Raw genomic sequence first — 17,500 nt, 5'->3', positions numbered from 1 at the left:
GTATCTATATGAACATAAATAGATTGTTTAAACGTGTGTGCATGTATCTATATGAACATAAATAGATTGTTTAAACGTGTGTGCATGTATCTATATGAACATAAATAGATTGTTTAAACGTGTGTGCATGTATCTATATGAACATAAATAGATTGTTTAAACGTGTGTGCATGTATCTATATGAACATAAATAGATTGTTTAAACGTGTGTGCATGTATCTATATGAACATAAATAGATTGTTTAAACGTGTGTGCATGTATCTATATGAACATAAATAGATTGTTTAAACGTGTGTGCATGTATCTATATGAACATAAATAGATTGTTTAAACGTGTGTGCATGTATCTATATGAACATAAATAGATTGTTTAAACGTGTGTGCATGTATCTATATGAACATAAATAGATTGTTTAAACGTGTGTGCATGTATCTATATGAACATAAATAGATTGTTTAAACGTGTGTGCATGTATCTATATGAACATAAATAGATTGTTTAAACGTGTGTGCATGTATCTATATGAACATAAATAGATTGTTTAAACGTGTGTGCATGTATCTATATGAACATAAATAGATTGTTTAAACGTGTGTGCATGTATCTATATGAACATAAATAGATTGTTTAAACGTGTGTGCATGTGTATCTATATGAACATAAATAGATTGTTTAAACGTGTGTGCATGTATCTATATGAACATAAATAGATTGTTTAAACGTGTGTGCATGTATCTATATGAACATAAATAGATTGTTTAAACGTGTGTGCATGTATCTATATGAACATAAATAGATTGTTTAAACGTGTGTGCATGTGTATCTATATGAACATAAATAGATTGTTTAAACGTGTGTGCATGTATCTATATGAACATAAATAGATTGTTTAAACGTGTGTGCATGTATCTATATGAACATAAATAGATTGTTTAAACGTGTGTGCATGTATCTATATGAACATAAATAGATTGTTTAAACGTGTGTGCATGTGTATCTATATGAACATAAATAGATTGTTTAAACGTGTGTGCATGTATCTATATGAACATAAATAGATTGTTTAAACGTGTGTGCATGTGTATCTATATGAACATAAATAGATTGTTTAAACGTGTGTGCATGTATCTATATGAACATAAATAGATTGTTTAAACGTGTGTGCATGTATCTATATGAACATAAATAGATTGTTTAAACGTGTGTGCATGTGTATCTATATGAACATAAATAGATTGTTTAAACGTGTGTGCATGTATCTATATGAACATAAATAGATTGTTTAAACGTGTGTGCATGTGTATCTATATGAACATAAATAGATTGTTTAAACGTGTGTGCATGTATCTATATGAACATAAATAGATTGTTTAAACGTGTGTGCATGTATCTATATGAACATAAATAGATTGTTTAAACGTGTGTGCATGTGTATCTATATGAACATAAATAGATTGTTTAAACGTGTGTGCATGTATCTATATGAACATAAATAGATTGTTTAAACGTGCGTGCATGTGTATCTATATGAACATAAATAGATTGTTTAAACGTGTGTGCATGTATCTATATGAACATAAATAGATTGTTTAAACGTGTGTGCATGTATCTATATGAACATAAATAGATTGTTTAAACGTGTGTGCATGTATCTATATGAACATAAATAGATTGTTTAAACGTGTGTGCATGTGTATCTATATGAACATAAATAGATTGTTTAAACGTGTGTGCATGTATCTATATGAACATAAATAGATTGTTTAAACGTGTGTGCATGTATCTATATGAACATAAATAGATTGTTTAAACGTGTGTGCATGTATCTATATGAACATAAATAGATTGTTTAAACGTGTGTGCATGTATCTATATGAACATAAATAGATTGTTTAAACGTGTGTGCATGTATCTATATGAACATAAATAGATTGTTTAAACGTGTGTGCATGTATCTATATGAACATAAATAGATTGTTTAAACGTGTGTGCATGTATCTATATGAACATAAATAGATTGTTTAAACGTGTGTGCATGTGTATCTATATGAACATAAATAGATTGTTTAAACGTGTGTGCATGTATCTATATGAACATAAATAGATTGTTTAAACGTGTGTGCATGTATCTATATGAACATAAATAGATTGTTTAAACGTGTGTGCATGTATCTATATGAACATAAATAGATTGTTTAAACGTGTGTGCATGTGTATCTATATGAACATAAATAGATTGTTTAAACGTGTGTGCATGTATCTATATGAACATAAATAGATTGTTTAAACGTGTGTGCATGTGTATCTATATGAACATAAATAGATTGTTTAAACGTGTGTGCATGTATCTATATGAACATAAATAGATTGTTTAAACGTGTGTGCATGTATCTATATGAACATAAATAGATTGTTTAAACGTGTGTGCATGTATCTATATGAACATACATAGATTGTTTAAACGTGTGTGCATGTATCTATATGAACATAAATAGATTGTTTAAACGTGTGTGCATGTATCTATATGAACATAAATAGATTGTTTAAACGTGTGTGCATGTATCTATATGAACATAAATAGATTGTTTAAACGTGTGTGCATGTATCTATATGAACATAAATAGATTGTTTAAACGTGTGTGCATGCGTTGGGGTCTCACCACTCATCACAGTTGTTGGGGTCGATGATGTCAGGAGTGACTCTCAGCGTTTTGTTGAGGTGGATGACCGGACGTGTCCTGAAACCAATCAACCAACCAACCCAACACACACACACACACACACACACACATACACACACACACACACACACACACACACACACACACACACACACACACAGTACATGCATTATTTACTTAACTCTTTTTCATTGACGTTATCTAACATAATTTCCAAGACAACGGTTCCCCGACACGTGACTCCATGGCAATCTTTGTTTTCACTGTCATATGAGCGATGGTACAGCACTTCCAGAGTTACAAAGAAGCGACGGTGATGCTCGGACAAAACCAGGAAGCAACAATCTCCGATCAGAGTAACACACGTCACTCAAACCTGAAGGATTTTTTCTACACAAATCAGTTCTCCTCTCAGATAGTTTAGCCAGTCTCCCCCCCCCAAACATGAGAGCACGACCCCGCCTCCTGTCTCCTGAGAGTGGGGTGAATCTCCCCCACGCACCGATGTTACAGTGGAAGCCCCGCCTCCTGTCTCCTGAGAGTGGGGTGAATCTCCCCCACGCACCGATGTTACAGTGGAAGCTGTGACCACTGACAGAGACATGTTTGGCCAGATTGGGAAACTGCATGCAGGGTGTGAAATACACGGGGTTATTGACACTTCAGACCCCCTGAAAGCGTCAACAGCAAAATTTGGGGGGTCTCTGGAAAAACACAAAAAATTTATTTTAAATTACTATGTCCAGGATTCATTATTCCAATTGTAAACCATTTATTCACAAATACAATGTTGTGGTGTTTCCTCGCCATTGTTTCTGGTAAGGCCTCCTTCCATGGGTGGCCCTGTTGTAAATGGTTATATATATATATATATATATATATATATATATATATATATATATATATATATATATATAACATTATACGCAAAACGTATACAATGTGTAGTTTAGAAAATCCCAAGTGGACCACGTATAACATGAAAAGCGATGGATTTATTTTCTGCTTCGACATCGACTGTTAAAAATACGGAAATAAATATGTCAAAGAGAAAGAAAAGTTTCTTACTTGCTAACTTTGGATCCACTTCTAAAAAACTCAATCAGAACAACAAACATGTACTGTAGCGGGGGAGACACTACTGTAGGAAGAGGCAGGCAGGCAGAAAGGGTTGTACCTGAGCAAAGCCACAGCGTCGTCCAGAGAGCCCACCAGCAAATCTGGATATGAGTTCCCGTCCACGTCCAGACCAGCAGACAGAGAGTACCCAAATGTCCTGAAGCCAGAGAAGACTGTAGCACCCTCTATCACCTGAGAGACCGACAGGCAGACAGACACAATTGACAATTTATTCACTTACACCAAATGCTGGGTGGATTATGCCGAATTGAAGAGTGATGCCTGGTAATCCATTTTATCATGTAGCTTTGTGGATCATCAAGAAACGTTAAGTTTACAGGCAGCCTCGGATGCTAAATCTGCCACACGTCTGCCTGCAAGGCACTATAACATTCACATTACAGTAGTGGAAGAAAACGTGCATAATTTCTGATTTTCTTTTGCCAATTTTCAGAAAATTTGGCTAAAACTTGTGATCCATTTGAATGGAAACCCAACTACTGATAGAGAGAGAGAGAGTGAGAGGGAGAGAGAGACACAGAGAGAGACATAGAGAGAGAGACAGAGAGAGAGACACACACAGAGAGAGACACAGAGAGAGAGACACACACACACAGAGAGAGACACACACAGAGAGAGACACAGAGAGAGACACAGAGAGAGAGACACACACAGAGAGAGACACACAGAGAGAGAGACACACAAAGAGAGAGACACACACAGAGAGAGACACACACAGAGAGAGACACAGAGAGAGACAGAGAGAGAGACACACACAGAGAGACACAGAGAGAGACACACACAGAGATTCCACAATAATGTCATTACAAAGGCCCGCAAATGAATCAGCGTTGCCTTCTTACACAGAAAATGCTTTTACAAAGCGGAGGAGGCATTCTCGCAGGGCACGGTAAATACCGTATATGGTGTTGAGGAGGCGTCTGACATTGGAGAAAGAGAACCTGTTGGGGATGAACCCTGTCTGGTCAGGCAACCCAATCTCAAAAATCTTTGTAAAATAGCAACGTTTTTGGACCAACGTTGCTATGTTACAATTTCGCCTCCGAAATTGTAAAATGGTAACATACGTTTCTACAGGGGTGGGCGTGGTTTACGGAGATTTTCAGTTTCTAACCCCTTCCCCCTACCCTAACCCTAATCCTAAAATCTCAGAACGTTACCATTTTACAATTTTGGAGCCGAAATTGTAACATAGCAACGTTGGTCCAAGACGTTGCTATTTTACAATTGTCTGTGAGACTGTGTTGCGTCAGGATGAATGTAGCCAGCGTTTTAGTGATTACCTTTCTGTTAAAATGATGTGGCGCTATAGGTCTGTGGCTGGCCGGGTCTACTTCCTCCTTCCCCTTTTTTTTAAATGAGAGAGATGTAACATCTTTCTCATTTTCATCTTAGATGTTAGCTTCACACAATGTTCTAGGCAGGACTTTGTCCTTCTTAAGGCCCAATTATACTCCATTTTCATATGAAAATACATGTGTCCATGTGTCAAACGGTGTAATCATCACTGACCACACTTCCATGTGTCTTTCATGTTGGTATCATGTTAAGCAATACATCCACCAGTGGGCAGTAGAGAGTCAAATGTATGAGTGTGTGAGTGGTGCTGCTCCGTTTCATGTGTATCCGTAAGCTTTCAGAGGATGGACAGAAATATGCACGAAATGAACGCAGAGTACGGACAGAAGGCTGTCTGTCTCTGGCTGTAACATAAGTCGTGTTTCCATTACCCTCAGAAATGCGCAAAATCTATATATCGCAATAGAAAGTGGGTAATGGAAACACGTAAATTTCGAAAAACCTCCCAAATATCGCAAAAAGTTTTTGCGCTCTCATGAGGTGGTTTTTCAGACGTGTCGATATAGCAGTTTATCGCAAAAGCGTAATGGAAACACATTTTTCGCATTTGCATGTCATGTGACCCATCTTCTCCTTTGGAAACGGAGCGGAAAATGAAAGGAAAATGAGGGAGAAAGGGTTCGATAAACCGTGGCAAAACCTCCGCAGCAAGTGGAAAACTTTTAAGCAACGCTACCTAGCAGAAAGATGAGTGTTGTGCAAAAGCGGAGCTGGGGAAAATAGATCATGTTTAATGACAGAAATCGGTCCATGGTGACAGGCTGCCTGTCTGTGTGCGCGCAGTTGTAGGCTACCTTTTTTCCTCTGCCTCTCGCGCTCACTGCATTCACTGCAGCCAGCAACATGTTGACACTCATTTTCTTTTGAATTGATAATCAGGCTTGTTTATATGCGTTGTAACTTCATGTTGTGATTTGCATTGAGCATGCAGGGGATGGCATATGGGGCAGATCCCCGTGCGTAATCACTGTGGCAGCTGCTGCAACGGGGAATTGCCTTCAGGTGTGTGCGCCGTCACTCAAACTCAGCTTCAATGGAAACGCCTACAAGTCGCAATTGTACATTGTCGAAGTTGTAGAAATATCGCAATTATTTTGCGAAAAACTGTAATGGAAACACAGCTAGAGACAGAAGGCTGTCTGTCTCTGGCTGTAACATAGACAGAAGGCTGTCTGTCTCTGGCTGTAACGTAGACAGAAGTATAATTCTGATGAGGAGTGGGGCGAGAATGTCGCAGCATTTCTTGTAAAACTCGGCACCGAATCCATGCGGCTCAGCTGCTTTTTTTTTGATTGACGGGAATGATTTAATTGCAGAAGTGATTTCTGGGTTAGGGTCCTGTGTGGACGACAGCATCACTAAGTTTGGGTGTTTCAAGAGGGTCAGTTCCAGTTTTTTGTAAAGCAAATATGCTGAAGTAGCCTAATGAAGTCCATTCTGAAAGTGAGTTGGACACCCGCATGTTAAACAGCTGCAGTCTGCTTTTAATAACGTTATCGTCACCAATATAGACCACTTGGTTTCTACTTTTAAAAGTGTGACTGTCTGGTTATGTTTCATCTCTCGCTCGTCTCTGCTTGTTGTCAGGCACAGCTGCTCGACCCGCCACAGAGAGGCAGACAGACAGACAGACTGCAGTACTGCTGTATTGATATGCTTTGACTAGTCTCAGTTTCCAGATGTTTTGGTGAGCGGCGCCAACAGCGCCACCTAACCACCAAACGTCTGGGAATTTACTGTTCCAAATCTGGTTCATTGAGCCCGGCGAGAACGGCCGGTAACAGCAATGCAGCAATGCAATGCTGCATTGCATGCAATGCAATGCAATGTTTCATAGTTCCAATATAGAGCAAGACACTGATGTGCTGCAAAGAGAGTTTCTACCTGTTGTTTATTTTACAATAATCTTTCCTACCCGGAAGTGGTCCGATCGCTACTGTGAGTCATCACACACACACACACACACACACACACACACACACACACACACACACACACACACACACACACACACACACACACACAGAGAGACACACACAGAGAGAGAGAGAGAGAGAGAGAGAGAGACACACACAAACACAGAGAGAGAGAGTGGGGGGGGGGGGGGGAGACAGAGAGAGGGAGAGGGAGAGGGAGAGCGAGGTAGACCTGGCTGGGTGTCTCAGAGATGCCGTCAGCACTTCCCATCCAGATCATCACGCTGCCTGTCCCGTGGAATGGAGCGCCGGCTGCGAAGTCTGCAGAGACCAAGAAGAAGAGAGTCACATGTCCATGTCTCACAGCCTATCAGAACCAGGGGAGGTTCAAACTAAACATTCCCAATATTCACTTTACTACTCTGCCAACTTCCTCTTTGGTGCATGTCACCATGGAAGCAAAACAAAGGGACAAGTGATCCAGACTCATTTAGTGAGTCCTCAGTCTCATTATAAAAGCCTCCACTTTTACCGCAGCAGCACTACTGCCAATTAACTAAATGAGTAACATTTGTAGATCCAGTGGTGTAATGTAACAAAGTACAAATGCTGTACTTACTTATTTTTTGAGTATCTGTACTTTGCTTGAGTATTTAAAGTTCTTTCAACTTTCACTCCACTACATTGCCGTAATAAAATGTATACTTTGACTCCGATACATTTCCCAAAAGCATCTTCGTTACTTGTTACTATAAAATAAAATCATACTGAATTTGATAGCATGCAAGCAAGAAAGTATGTGTTGTGTTGAATCAGTGCTTCTATCTTGCAAGTTATGTTTGCCAACTGTTTACTGTCAGCGCTTTTTACAGGCTGAAACCTGACTTTCTTCATGGTTCATTCTTTTGAATTGTCTTTACATTGTGTTCAATGGAACCCAAATATGCCAACAGAAAAAAGAGAGAAAAAGCCTGGAGGTTTCCAGCATGTATTTACTGAAAGAGCTCCAAGGCAGCCAGAGCGTAAAAGTACCTCTTCCACTTTAGGGCTTTCAAAATATAAATCCTCAAACTTAATATTCATTTTGAGTAAAGCTTTACTGCCACAGTTTCATTCCATATGTAATCTTAAAGCCTCCCTCCAGTGTATTTGGTCATTTTTAAGATATTTCATGTGTTGATGAGTCATAACCCGGTCTGTTAATTAGCCGCACTGTTCGCAGTGACGGAGAATGCTCCGTCATAGTGTTCACACTGTGTTGTGAGCTGAAACTGCTGTGTTTGTGTGCGTGTCTTCACCCTGGAAGCCATCTTGGTTGAGGTCCCCGGCGGCGGCCAGGGACATGCCAAGTGCCGAGTGGGCGGGGCCACGCAACAAAAGGCGGGGCCGAGGCTCCACACCCCCCGCTGCCGTGTTCATATACACATAGACTGCCCCACCCGCCTCCGCCAGCCGAGAGAAGTAAAAAGGAGCGCCCACAAGGAGGTCAGTCCACCTGAGAGGAGAGAAGAGGAGCCGGGAGGAGAGGAGAGAGGAGGGGAGAGGAGGAGAGGAGAGAGGAGAGGAGGGGAGAGGAGGAGAGGAGGGGAGAGGAGATAGGAGCAAGAGTTTGTGAGCTCCCAAAATTGAATAAACACCACACATATCCTATCCTTCCTATAATAAAATTGCCTAGGCAGGCGGTGTAAGTCATGATTTGCGTCACTTTTGTTTCATGAAAGTAACATCGGGCCGCAGGCTATTGCTATTGCTTTTATAAAACATGCATGTGACGTAAGCTTGGTGAGCAACGCAATGCATTGTTAAATCCCACGATACGCTACAGAGTAACGTAAATTAATATTTAGTATCCACAGAACACTCCTCCACTCATGCACATATTATATATTTACTCGATTTGATTCCACTTGTGTTACGTTGTGATTATCTTTCAGTTATCTTCCTACTTCTTATCTCGGTATATTGATGTGACCGCTACGCTGCATACAGACACTAAGACAAATTCCTTGTATGTAACGTGATTCTGATTCTGATTTAAGGCCGTTTCACACAGATGCAGTGCGAATGCAGAGGCGGAATGTGGTACGAAATTCCGTGCGAATTTTCCGCATTGCAACCTATACACACAGGTCCAGTGCAAATTATTCGCAGTCCCACATTCATTTACCGCAGCGGAAAAACAGTGTTCCGTGTAACAGTAGTTAGTGTCCCTCCCGGGCTCCCGTCTAGTAGGACAGCACCGCCTACCCGCAAGCTAGCTACTAGTCGGCTAACGTCAGACAGACAGACACAGCAGCGAGACGAGCCATGAAAAGAAACTGGAGGCAGTGACATTTCCGTCAGCTGAAAAAACAATAAGAAGAGAAAATGGAGGCAGTAGCAGCACCGCGGAGCCCAAATTTGATGCTAAACTGCTAGTTAGCACTTGGATACAAGTCAGGCCCGGTTTTACAGGGGTGCAAAAGCACGCATTGCACCCTTATTTTAATTGTCTGCATGCTCAGTTGAAAAGCAAAAAAAAAATTGTTTGAATAAATGCTGCAGCTGCACACTTACTGTTTAAACTAGAATTATAATTGTTTTTCTTTGTTCTTTGATGTGAATTTATGGCTTTTTGGCACCTATATGTAACCTTTTAAGGTTGAGATAATTGCATTATCATTATATGGTCCAAATATTTCAGTAAAGCACTTGAAACACTTGAAATATTCTTGCTTGGCTGGTATCATTCTACCTGAAATGATGGTAAAATGGATTATTTTTAGTAAAATAACGTCAAATTTTTCGGGCTGGCCACCCGGGTCGGCCCGTGCATGTGCACCCCTTCCTATCTAGGATGCATCCCTAGTCATCTTGTTCTGGAACCGGCCCTGATACAAGTGGCTAACATTAGCTTCATCCATTTACAACAGTGGTTTACAACGTTAGCAAGTAGGAATTTGTTACATAACAGCTACATTACCATCTTCAGTGGATCCCAGCTGCTGGGCGATCTGAAGATCTATTGTCCTTGATTTCGGTGTTGATCGTTATGATGTTTGTCATAGAAAATTGGATGTTGAGAAACCAAATTGATAAGCCGGGTTTGGCAAGAGTAGTGGTGGTATGACATCAGCTGTAAACAAAGGATTTCATTGGTCAAATGTATTTTCCGCAGGCGTTTCCGTGCAGACGTCAATGTCGATCCGGAAAAATAAAATGCCACACGAATGTTCTGCTGCGGTATGCAAGCTTCAATTACAACTAATTAAAAAAATGCTGTGCCGATTATTCGCACGGAGATCCGCACCGGTGTGAAACGGCCTTAAAGCTTCCTTATACAACAACAGTTAGTTCCGCCGAGCAATTTGATTGGACAAGAGGGATCCTAGCAGTGCTGATATTTCACGATAACAGCACTGGCACTTCACTGTGTGTATATCACTCCGCTTCACAGCTGCTCTAAATCATTGACTGTACATCTGTACATGGTGTGAGCCTCCTCCAGTCTGTTAGCTGCTGATTTACTCCACAAAGTAAAACCGTTTTCAAAATATGTGTTATTTTGATAAACTGACCTTACAACGGGGCTCTATATAGTTACGTGTTTGTAGCAACACTATTAAAACGTCATAAAGATAACGCTGTTTCTGATAGTTTGCTAAAATACTAGTGCTAATCTGTTAGCGAGCTATCGGGCAAGCTTCTTCTTCTGCTGCTTCTAATAGCTTTGCGGCAGAATAGATGCCTTGCGGCACATTGCTGCCTCTCATTGGTTGGAAATATTACTGTTTCTGCTTGCTTGGTAACTAACACTAGTGCAATCCTGGGGGAACTGTTTTTGTTGGCGGAGGCGAATAATAGACAGAAATCATCAGTTGTCGCAAATTACTTGACAAAAATGCTATTATTACTTGATGAATAGCTTTGTTTATGCTGTACAACTGTTGTATAAAAGCAACATCACATGAGAGGTCGTGCTGTTCTTGTCTAATATCGTCACGGCTGTGATTATCTTCGGCACTCTGCCTACGTCCTCGTACCTACGACCGAATCACAGCCGTGACGATATTAGCCAACAACAGCACTCTCTGTGATATTGTGATATAATGTGATATTGTGATATAATGTGATATTGCTTCATTATTGACCTTGTTAAACTGGTTAGAGAGAGTTTAGGTATCCCATCATGCACTGGGCAGATGCGTACCCATCATTGTTCAGGTCGGTTGCAGCGACTGCGTTGCCGAAGTAGGAGCCGGTCTGCTCTCCACGTAGAGTCTGCTGCACGGCCAGCTGCTCGCCAGGCAACCAGCTAATCAGCAACACCGAGCCACGCCCATCCTCCTTACTGTCCTTGGGAGCCCCTGTCCACCAAGACAGCAATACATCCAACCATCAGTCAATCTGTACACCAAGACAGCAATACATCCAACCATCAATCAATCTGTCCATCAAGACAGCAATACATCCAACCATCAGTCAATCTGTCCATCAAGACAGCAATACATCCAACCATCAGTCAATCTGTACACCAAGACAGCAATACATCCAACCATCAATCAATCTGTCCATCAAGACAGCAATACATCCAACCATCAGTCAATCTGTCCATCAAGACAGCAATACATCCAACCATCAGTCAATCTGTCCATCAAGACAGCAATACATCCAACCATCAGTCAACGTGTCCATCAAGACAGCAATACATCCAACCATCAGTCAATCTGTCCATCAAGACAGCAATACATCCAACCATCAATCAATCTGTCCATCAAGACAGCAATACATCCAACCATCAGTCAATCTGTCCATCAAGACAGCAATACATCCAACCATCAGTCAACGTGTCCATCAAGACAGCAATACATCCAACCATCAGTCAATCTGTCCATCAAGACAGCAATACATCCAACCATCAATCAATCTGTCCATCAAGACAGCAATACATCCAACCATCAATCAATCTGTCCATCAAGACAGCAATACATCCAACCATCAGTCAATCTGTACACCAAGACAGCAATACATCCAACCATCAGTCAATCTGTACACCAAGACAGCAATACATCCAACCATCAGTCAATCTGTCCATCAAGACAGCAATACATCCAACCATCAGTCAATCTGTCCATCAAGACAGCAATACATCCAACCATCAGTCAATCTGTCCATCAAGACAGCAATACATCCAACCATCAATCAATCTGTCCATCAAGACAGCAATACATCCAACCATCAATCAATCTGTCCATCAAGACAGCAATACATCCAACCATCAGTCAATCTGTACACCAAGACAGCAATACATCCAACCATCAGTCAATCTGTACACCAAGACAGCAATACATCCAACCATCAGTCAATCTGTCCATCAAGACAGCAATACATCCAACCATCAGTCAATCTGTCCATCAAGACAGCAATACATCCAACCATCAATCAATCTGTCCATCAAGACAGCAATACATCCAACCATCAATCAATCTGTCCATCAAGACAGCAATACATCCAACCATCAATCAATCTGTCCATCAAGACAGCAATACATCCAACCATCAGTCAATCTGTCCATCAAGACAGCAATACATCCAACCATCAGTCAATCTGTACACCAAGACAGCAATACATCCAACCATCAGTCAATCTGTCCATCAAGACAGCAATACATCCAACCATCAGTCAATCTGTACACCAAGACAGCAATACATCCAACCATCAGTCAATCTGTCCATCAAGACAGCAATACATCCAACCATCAATCAATCTGTCCATCAAGACAGCAATACATCCAACCATCAGTCAACGTGTCCATCAAGACAGCAATACATCCAACCATCAATCAATCTGTCCATCAAGACAGCAATACATCCAACCATCAGTCAATCTGTCCACCAAGACAGCAATACATCCAACCATCAGTCAATCTGTCCATCAAGACAGCAATACATCCAACCATCAATCAATCTGTCCATCAAGACAGCAATACATCCAACCATCAGTCAATCTGTCCATCAAGACAGCAATACATCCAACCATCAGTCAATCTGTCCATCAAGACAGCAATACATCCAACCATCAATCAATCTGTCCATCAAGACAGCAATACATCCAACCATCAGTCAATCTGTACACCAAGACAGCAATACATCCAACCATCAGTCAACGTGTCCATCAAGACAGCAATACATCCAACCATCAATCAATCTGTCCATCAAGACAGCAATACATCCATCAACCATCAGTCAATCTGTCCATCAAGACAGCAATACATCCAACCATCAGTCAATCTGTCCACCAAGACAGCAATACATCCAACCATCAGTCAATCTGTCCATCAAGACAGCAATACATCCAACCATCAATCAATCTGTCCATCAAGACAGCAATACATCCAACCATCAATCAATCTGTCCATCAAGACAGCAATACATCCAACCATCAGTCAATCTGTCCATCAAGACAGCAATACATCCAGCCATCAGTCAATCTGACCATCAAGACAGCAATACATCCAACCATCAATCAATCTGTCCATCAAGACAGCAATACATCCAACCATCAGTCAATCTGTCCATCAAGACAGCAATACATCCAACCATCAATCAATCTGTCCATCAAGACAGCAATACATCCAACCATCAATCAATCTGTCCATCAAGACAGCAATACATCCAACCATCAGTCAATCTGTCCATCAAGACAGCAATACATCCAACCATCAGTCAATCTGTCCATCAAGACAGCAATACATCCAACCATCAGTCAATCTGTCCATCAAGACAGCAATACATCCAACCATCAATCAATCTGTCCATCAAGACAGCAATACATCCAACCATCAGTCAATCTGTCCATCAAGACAGCAATACATCCAACCATCAGTCAATCTGTCCATCAAGACAGCAATACATCCAACCATCAGTCAATCTGTCCATCAAGACAGCAATACATCCATCAACCATCAGTCAATCTGTCCATCAAGACAGCAATACATCCAACCATCAGTCAATCTGTCCATCAAGACAGCAATACATCCAACCATCAGTCAATCTGTCCATCAAGACAGCAATACATCCAACCATCAATCAATCTGTCCATCAAGACAGCAATACATCCAACCATCAGTCAATCTGTCCATCAAGACAGCAATACATCCAACCATCAGTCAATCTGTCCATCAAGACAGCAATACATCCAACCATCAGTCAATCTGTCCATCAAGACAGCAATACATCCAACCATCAATCAATCTGTCCATCAAGACAGCAATACATCCAACCATCAGTCAATCTGTCCATCAAGACAGCAATACATCCATCAACCATCAGTCAATCTGTCCAACAAGACAGCAATACATCCATCCATCAGTCAGTTAACAGCTATTGATATCGGGTGGTGTACTGACTCCATACCGAGTCAACTCCACATCACAGCACATCACACCGTGACACGGTCTGATGAAACGGATAACAGACAACCATGAAATCACACAAATCAAGAGAAAATGTTGTTTTTGGGGAAACAAAATGTTTTTCACTTGTTTTCATATTACGCAAGTTTAGATGGTGAAGAACAATATAACAAACAGTTTTAGGATCACTGAATACATTGAATAATTTGTTAGCAAACTAAGCTTGTTCACCAACTTTCAGGGCTGAATGTTGTTTTTAGTACAAACATTCAAATAAGCATTATCTTCAACTATTTTCAGATGTCAATGTATGACAGAAAATTTGGAAGCTTACAATATGCACTTTCATAATCTGTTAAAAAAAATTGAAAAATGGCCTTCGCTTAGCTGTTACCCAAAACACCATTCCCTGTCACGAATGCACAGATGTTTCTCATTTCGTGTGGCCACCTTACTGCTGGGTTTCCATGGTACTGTACTGCCGCAGCGCTTAAAGTGGGGCTTTTGTTATTTAAATGTTTTCTTTGTTTCCCCCCCCACTGCTGCCACACTGCTGCAGCAGCATTAAGGCAGTACCACAGAAAAGTGGCCAAAGTAAATGAGTAAGGACTGCAGTCCTTACTTACTTAAGAAAAAAAGGTGGGGAGAAAGGGAGAGGAGTTATGGAAGAGTGCTCACATACTGTAACAGGACTTGTAACATACTGTAACAGGACTTGTAACATACTGTAACAGGACTTGTAACATACTGTAACAGGACTTGTAACATACTGTAACATGACTTGTAACATACTGTAACAGGACTTGTAACATACTGTAACAGGACTTGTAACATACTGTAACAGGACTTGTAACATACTGTAACATGACTTGTAACATACTGTAACAGGACTTGTAACATACTGTAACAGGACTGGTAACATACTGTAACAGGACTTGTAACATACTGTAACAGGACTTGTAACATACTGTAACAGGACTTGTAACATACTGTAACAGGACTTGTACCATACTGTAACAGGACTGGTAACATACTGTAACAGGACTTGTAACATACTGTAACAGGACTTGTAACATACTGTAACAGGACTTGTAACATACTGTAACAGGACTTGTAACATACTGTAACAGGACTTGTAACATACTGTAACAGGACTGGTAACATACTGTAACAGGACTTGTAACATACTGTAACAGGACTTGTAACATACTGTAACAGGACTTGTAACATACTGTAACAGGACTTGTAACATACTGTAACAGGACTGGTAACATACTGTAACAGGACTTGTAACATACTGTAACAGGACTTGTAACATACTGTAACAGGACTTGTAACATACTGTAACAGGACTTGTAACATACTGTAACAGGACTTGTGTGTACCCTACCCTAAATCTACTCATCACCTAGAGGTTCCTGCAGAGAATCATCACATTTCAGGAAGGAGCTCCATACCTTATCAAAGGTTTGAGAGGAGCCTTTGATTGTATATTTAATTTTTTCTAGCTTTAAGAAATACATGACATCTCTGAGCCAGTGAGAAGAGGATGGAGGACTGTGTTGTGGGTTAGGGTTAGCAGCGTAGTGAAAGCTATCATCACGTAGGCTTTATTTGGTAAGGAAGCACGGGACTCAATTGGTGTTAGACCAAAGAGGGCACAGATTGGATCAAGGTGAATTTGAGTTTCAGACATCCACCAAATGCTTTAATTATACTTATCCAGAAAGTGGAGATATTCCAAATGAGGAGTTTTGAGTCGACCAAATGTTTCTGTCCACACACTCATTTGTCTTGATCACACTTGTTTTGCCTTCACGGTCAGACAGAACCTTCACGGTCAGACAGAACCTTCACGGTCAGACAGAACCTTCACGGTCAGACAGAACCTTCACGGTCAGACAGAACCTTCACGGTCAGACAGAACCTTCACGGTCAGACAGAACCTTCACGGTCAGACAGAACCTTCACGGTCAGACAGAACCTTCACGGTCAGACAGAACCCTCACGGTCAGACAGAACCTTCCATGCCTGGAGTGAGAAGGGGCTGGTTTCCATCAGAGAGCTATTATATCATCGCTGTCGGGGTGAAAACTCTGATCTCCAAAACAGCAACTTTTCAGGAAGTAAAAAACCCAATACTGAACAGCACGTCGTCAAAGTTGGCACGTCTTCATCACAGTGAGTTTCTCGCTGGATGTGGCATTATTACATTATTAATATCTTACCTGAATAAACTCAAATGATGTTACAGGATTATCAGCCCGAGTTTGAGGCACTTTCTCCGGGATGAGCGGCCTCGCGTGGCTACAACCATTCTGGAGCTGCTCCTCCGGCAGCGGGGCCAGTCTTCAGGTTGAGCAGCATCTCACTAATCTGAACATTAGCCTTTGTTCACACAGGACGCCTAACATAAGCAGAGCTCAAGCTGAGGTGACGCCTAACCGTTCACACAAGAAGCCTTCTCTTTTCCTCTCAGTGCCTCCTCGGTGCGCCTTGAAAACATCTACAGACAAAGTGAAACCGTTTATTTGTTGAAGGCCAACTAATAAGCTGTTACCCTGTAGACTCTCTGTAGACAGACTATCCAAATCAAATGTTAGTGAACACACTGACCGAGTGACCAGCTTGTTACCTGTTACTATGGTGACAGCATCCTGGGACAACAGGTGAGGAGCCTGGGCCACCGAGTAGCCTGCGCACACACACACACACACGCAAGCACGCACGCACGCACGCACACACACACACACACACACACACACACACACACACACACACACACACACACACACACACGTTTGTTATGTGATGGTGTGTAGACCAAATCATGTTGACTAGATGGGACAGTCTATATACCGTGTTTCCTCTAAATGTAATGACTGTGTAAAAGAATGAACCCAATGATGCAGGAGGCAGACAATATAAACCTTTTTTCAACGTCTTTGACTGACTCAGAAAGTTCAATAGACAGTACAGCGCTGGGTTTGACTGCCAGGGAATAAACAG

The 17,500-nt window shown here is 41.1% G+C and overlaps 1 protein-coding gene across 1 annotated transcript in view; it reads right to left on the bottom strand.

The window, feature by feature from the left end:
* Positions 1-17,500, bottom strand: part of LOC310787872 (integrin alpha-3-like) — a gene marked incomplete at both ends in the record, with an annotated part of 77,468 nt that overhangs the window by 41,228 nt on the left and 18,740 nt on the right. Inside the window, 6 exons of the mRNA XM_083649332.1 lie at positions 2,663-2,740; positions 3,861-3,994; positions 7,331-7,419; positions 8,397-8,593; positions 11,288-11,444; positions 17,127-17,186. Coding sequence (XP_083505458.1) covers positions 2,663-2,740; positions 3,861-3,994; positions 7,331-7,419; positions 8,397-8,593; positions 11,288-11,444; positions 17,127-17,186 — 715 coding nt within the window. The remainder of the gene's footprint in view (positions 1-2,662; positions 2,741-3,860; positions 3,995-7,330; positions 7,420-8,396; positions 8,594-11,287; positions 11,445-17,126; positions 17,187-17,500) is intronic.

Source organism: Poromitra crassiceps, assembly GCF_964638095.1.
Source record: "Poromitra crassiceps genome assembly, chromosome: 13".
Taxonomy (NCBI): domain Eukaryota; kingdom Metazoa; phylum Chordata; class Actinopteri; order Beryciformes; family Melamphaidae; genus Poromitra; species Poromitra crassiceps.
The sequence above is the reverse complement of the archived record's forward strand: the minus strand, read 5'-3'. Positions and strand labels throughout refer to the sequence as shown.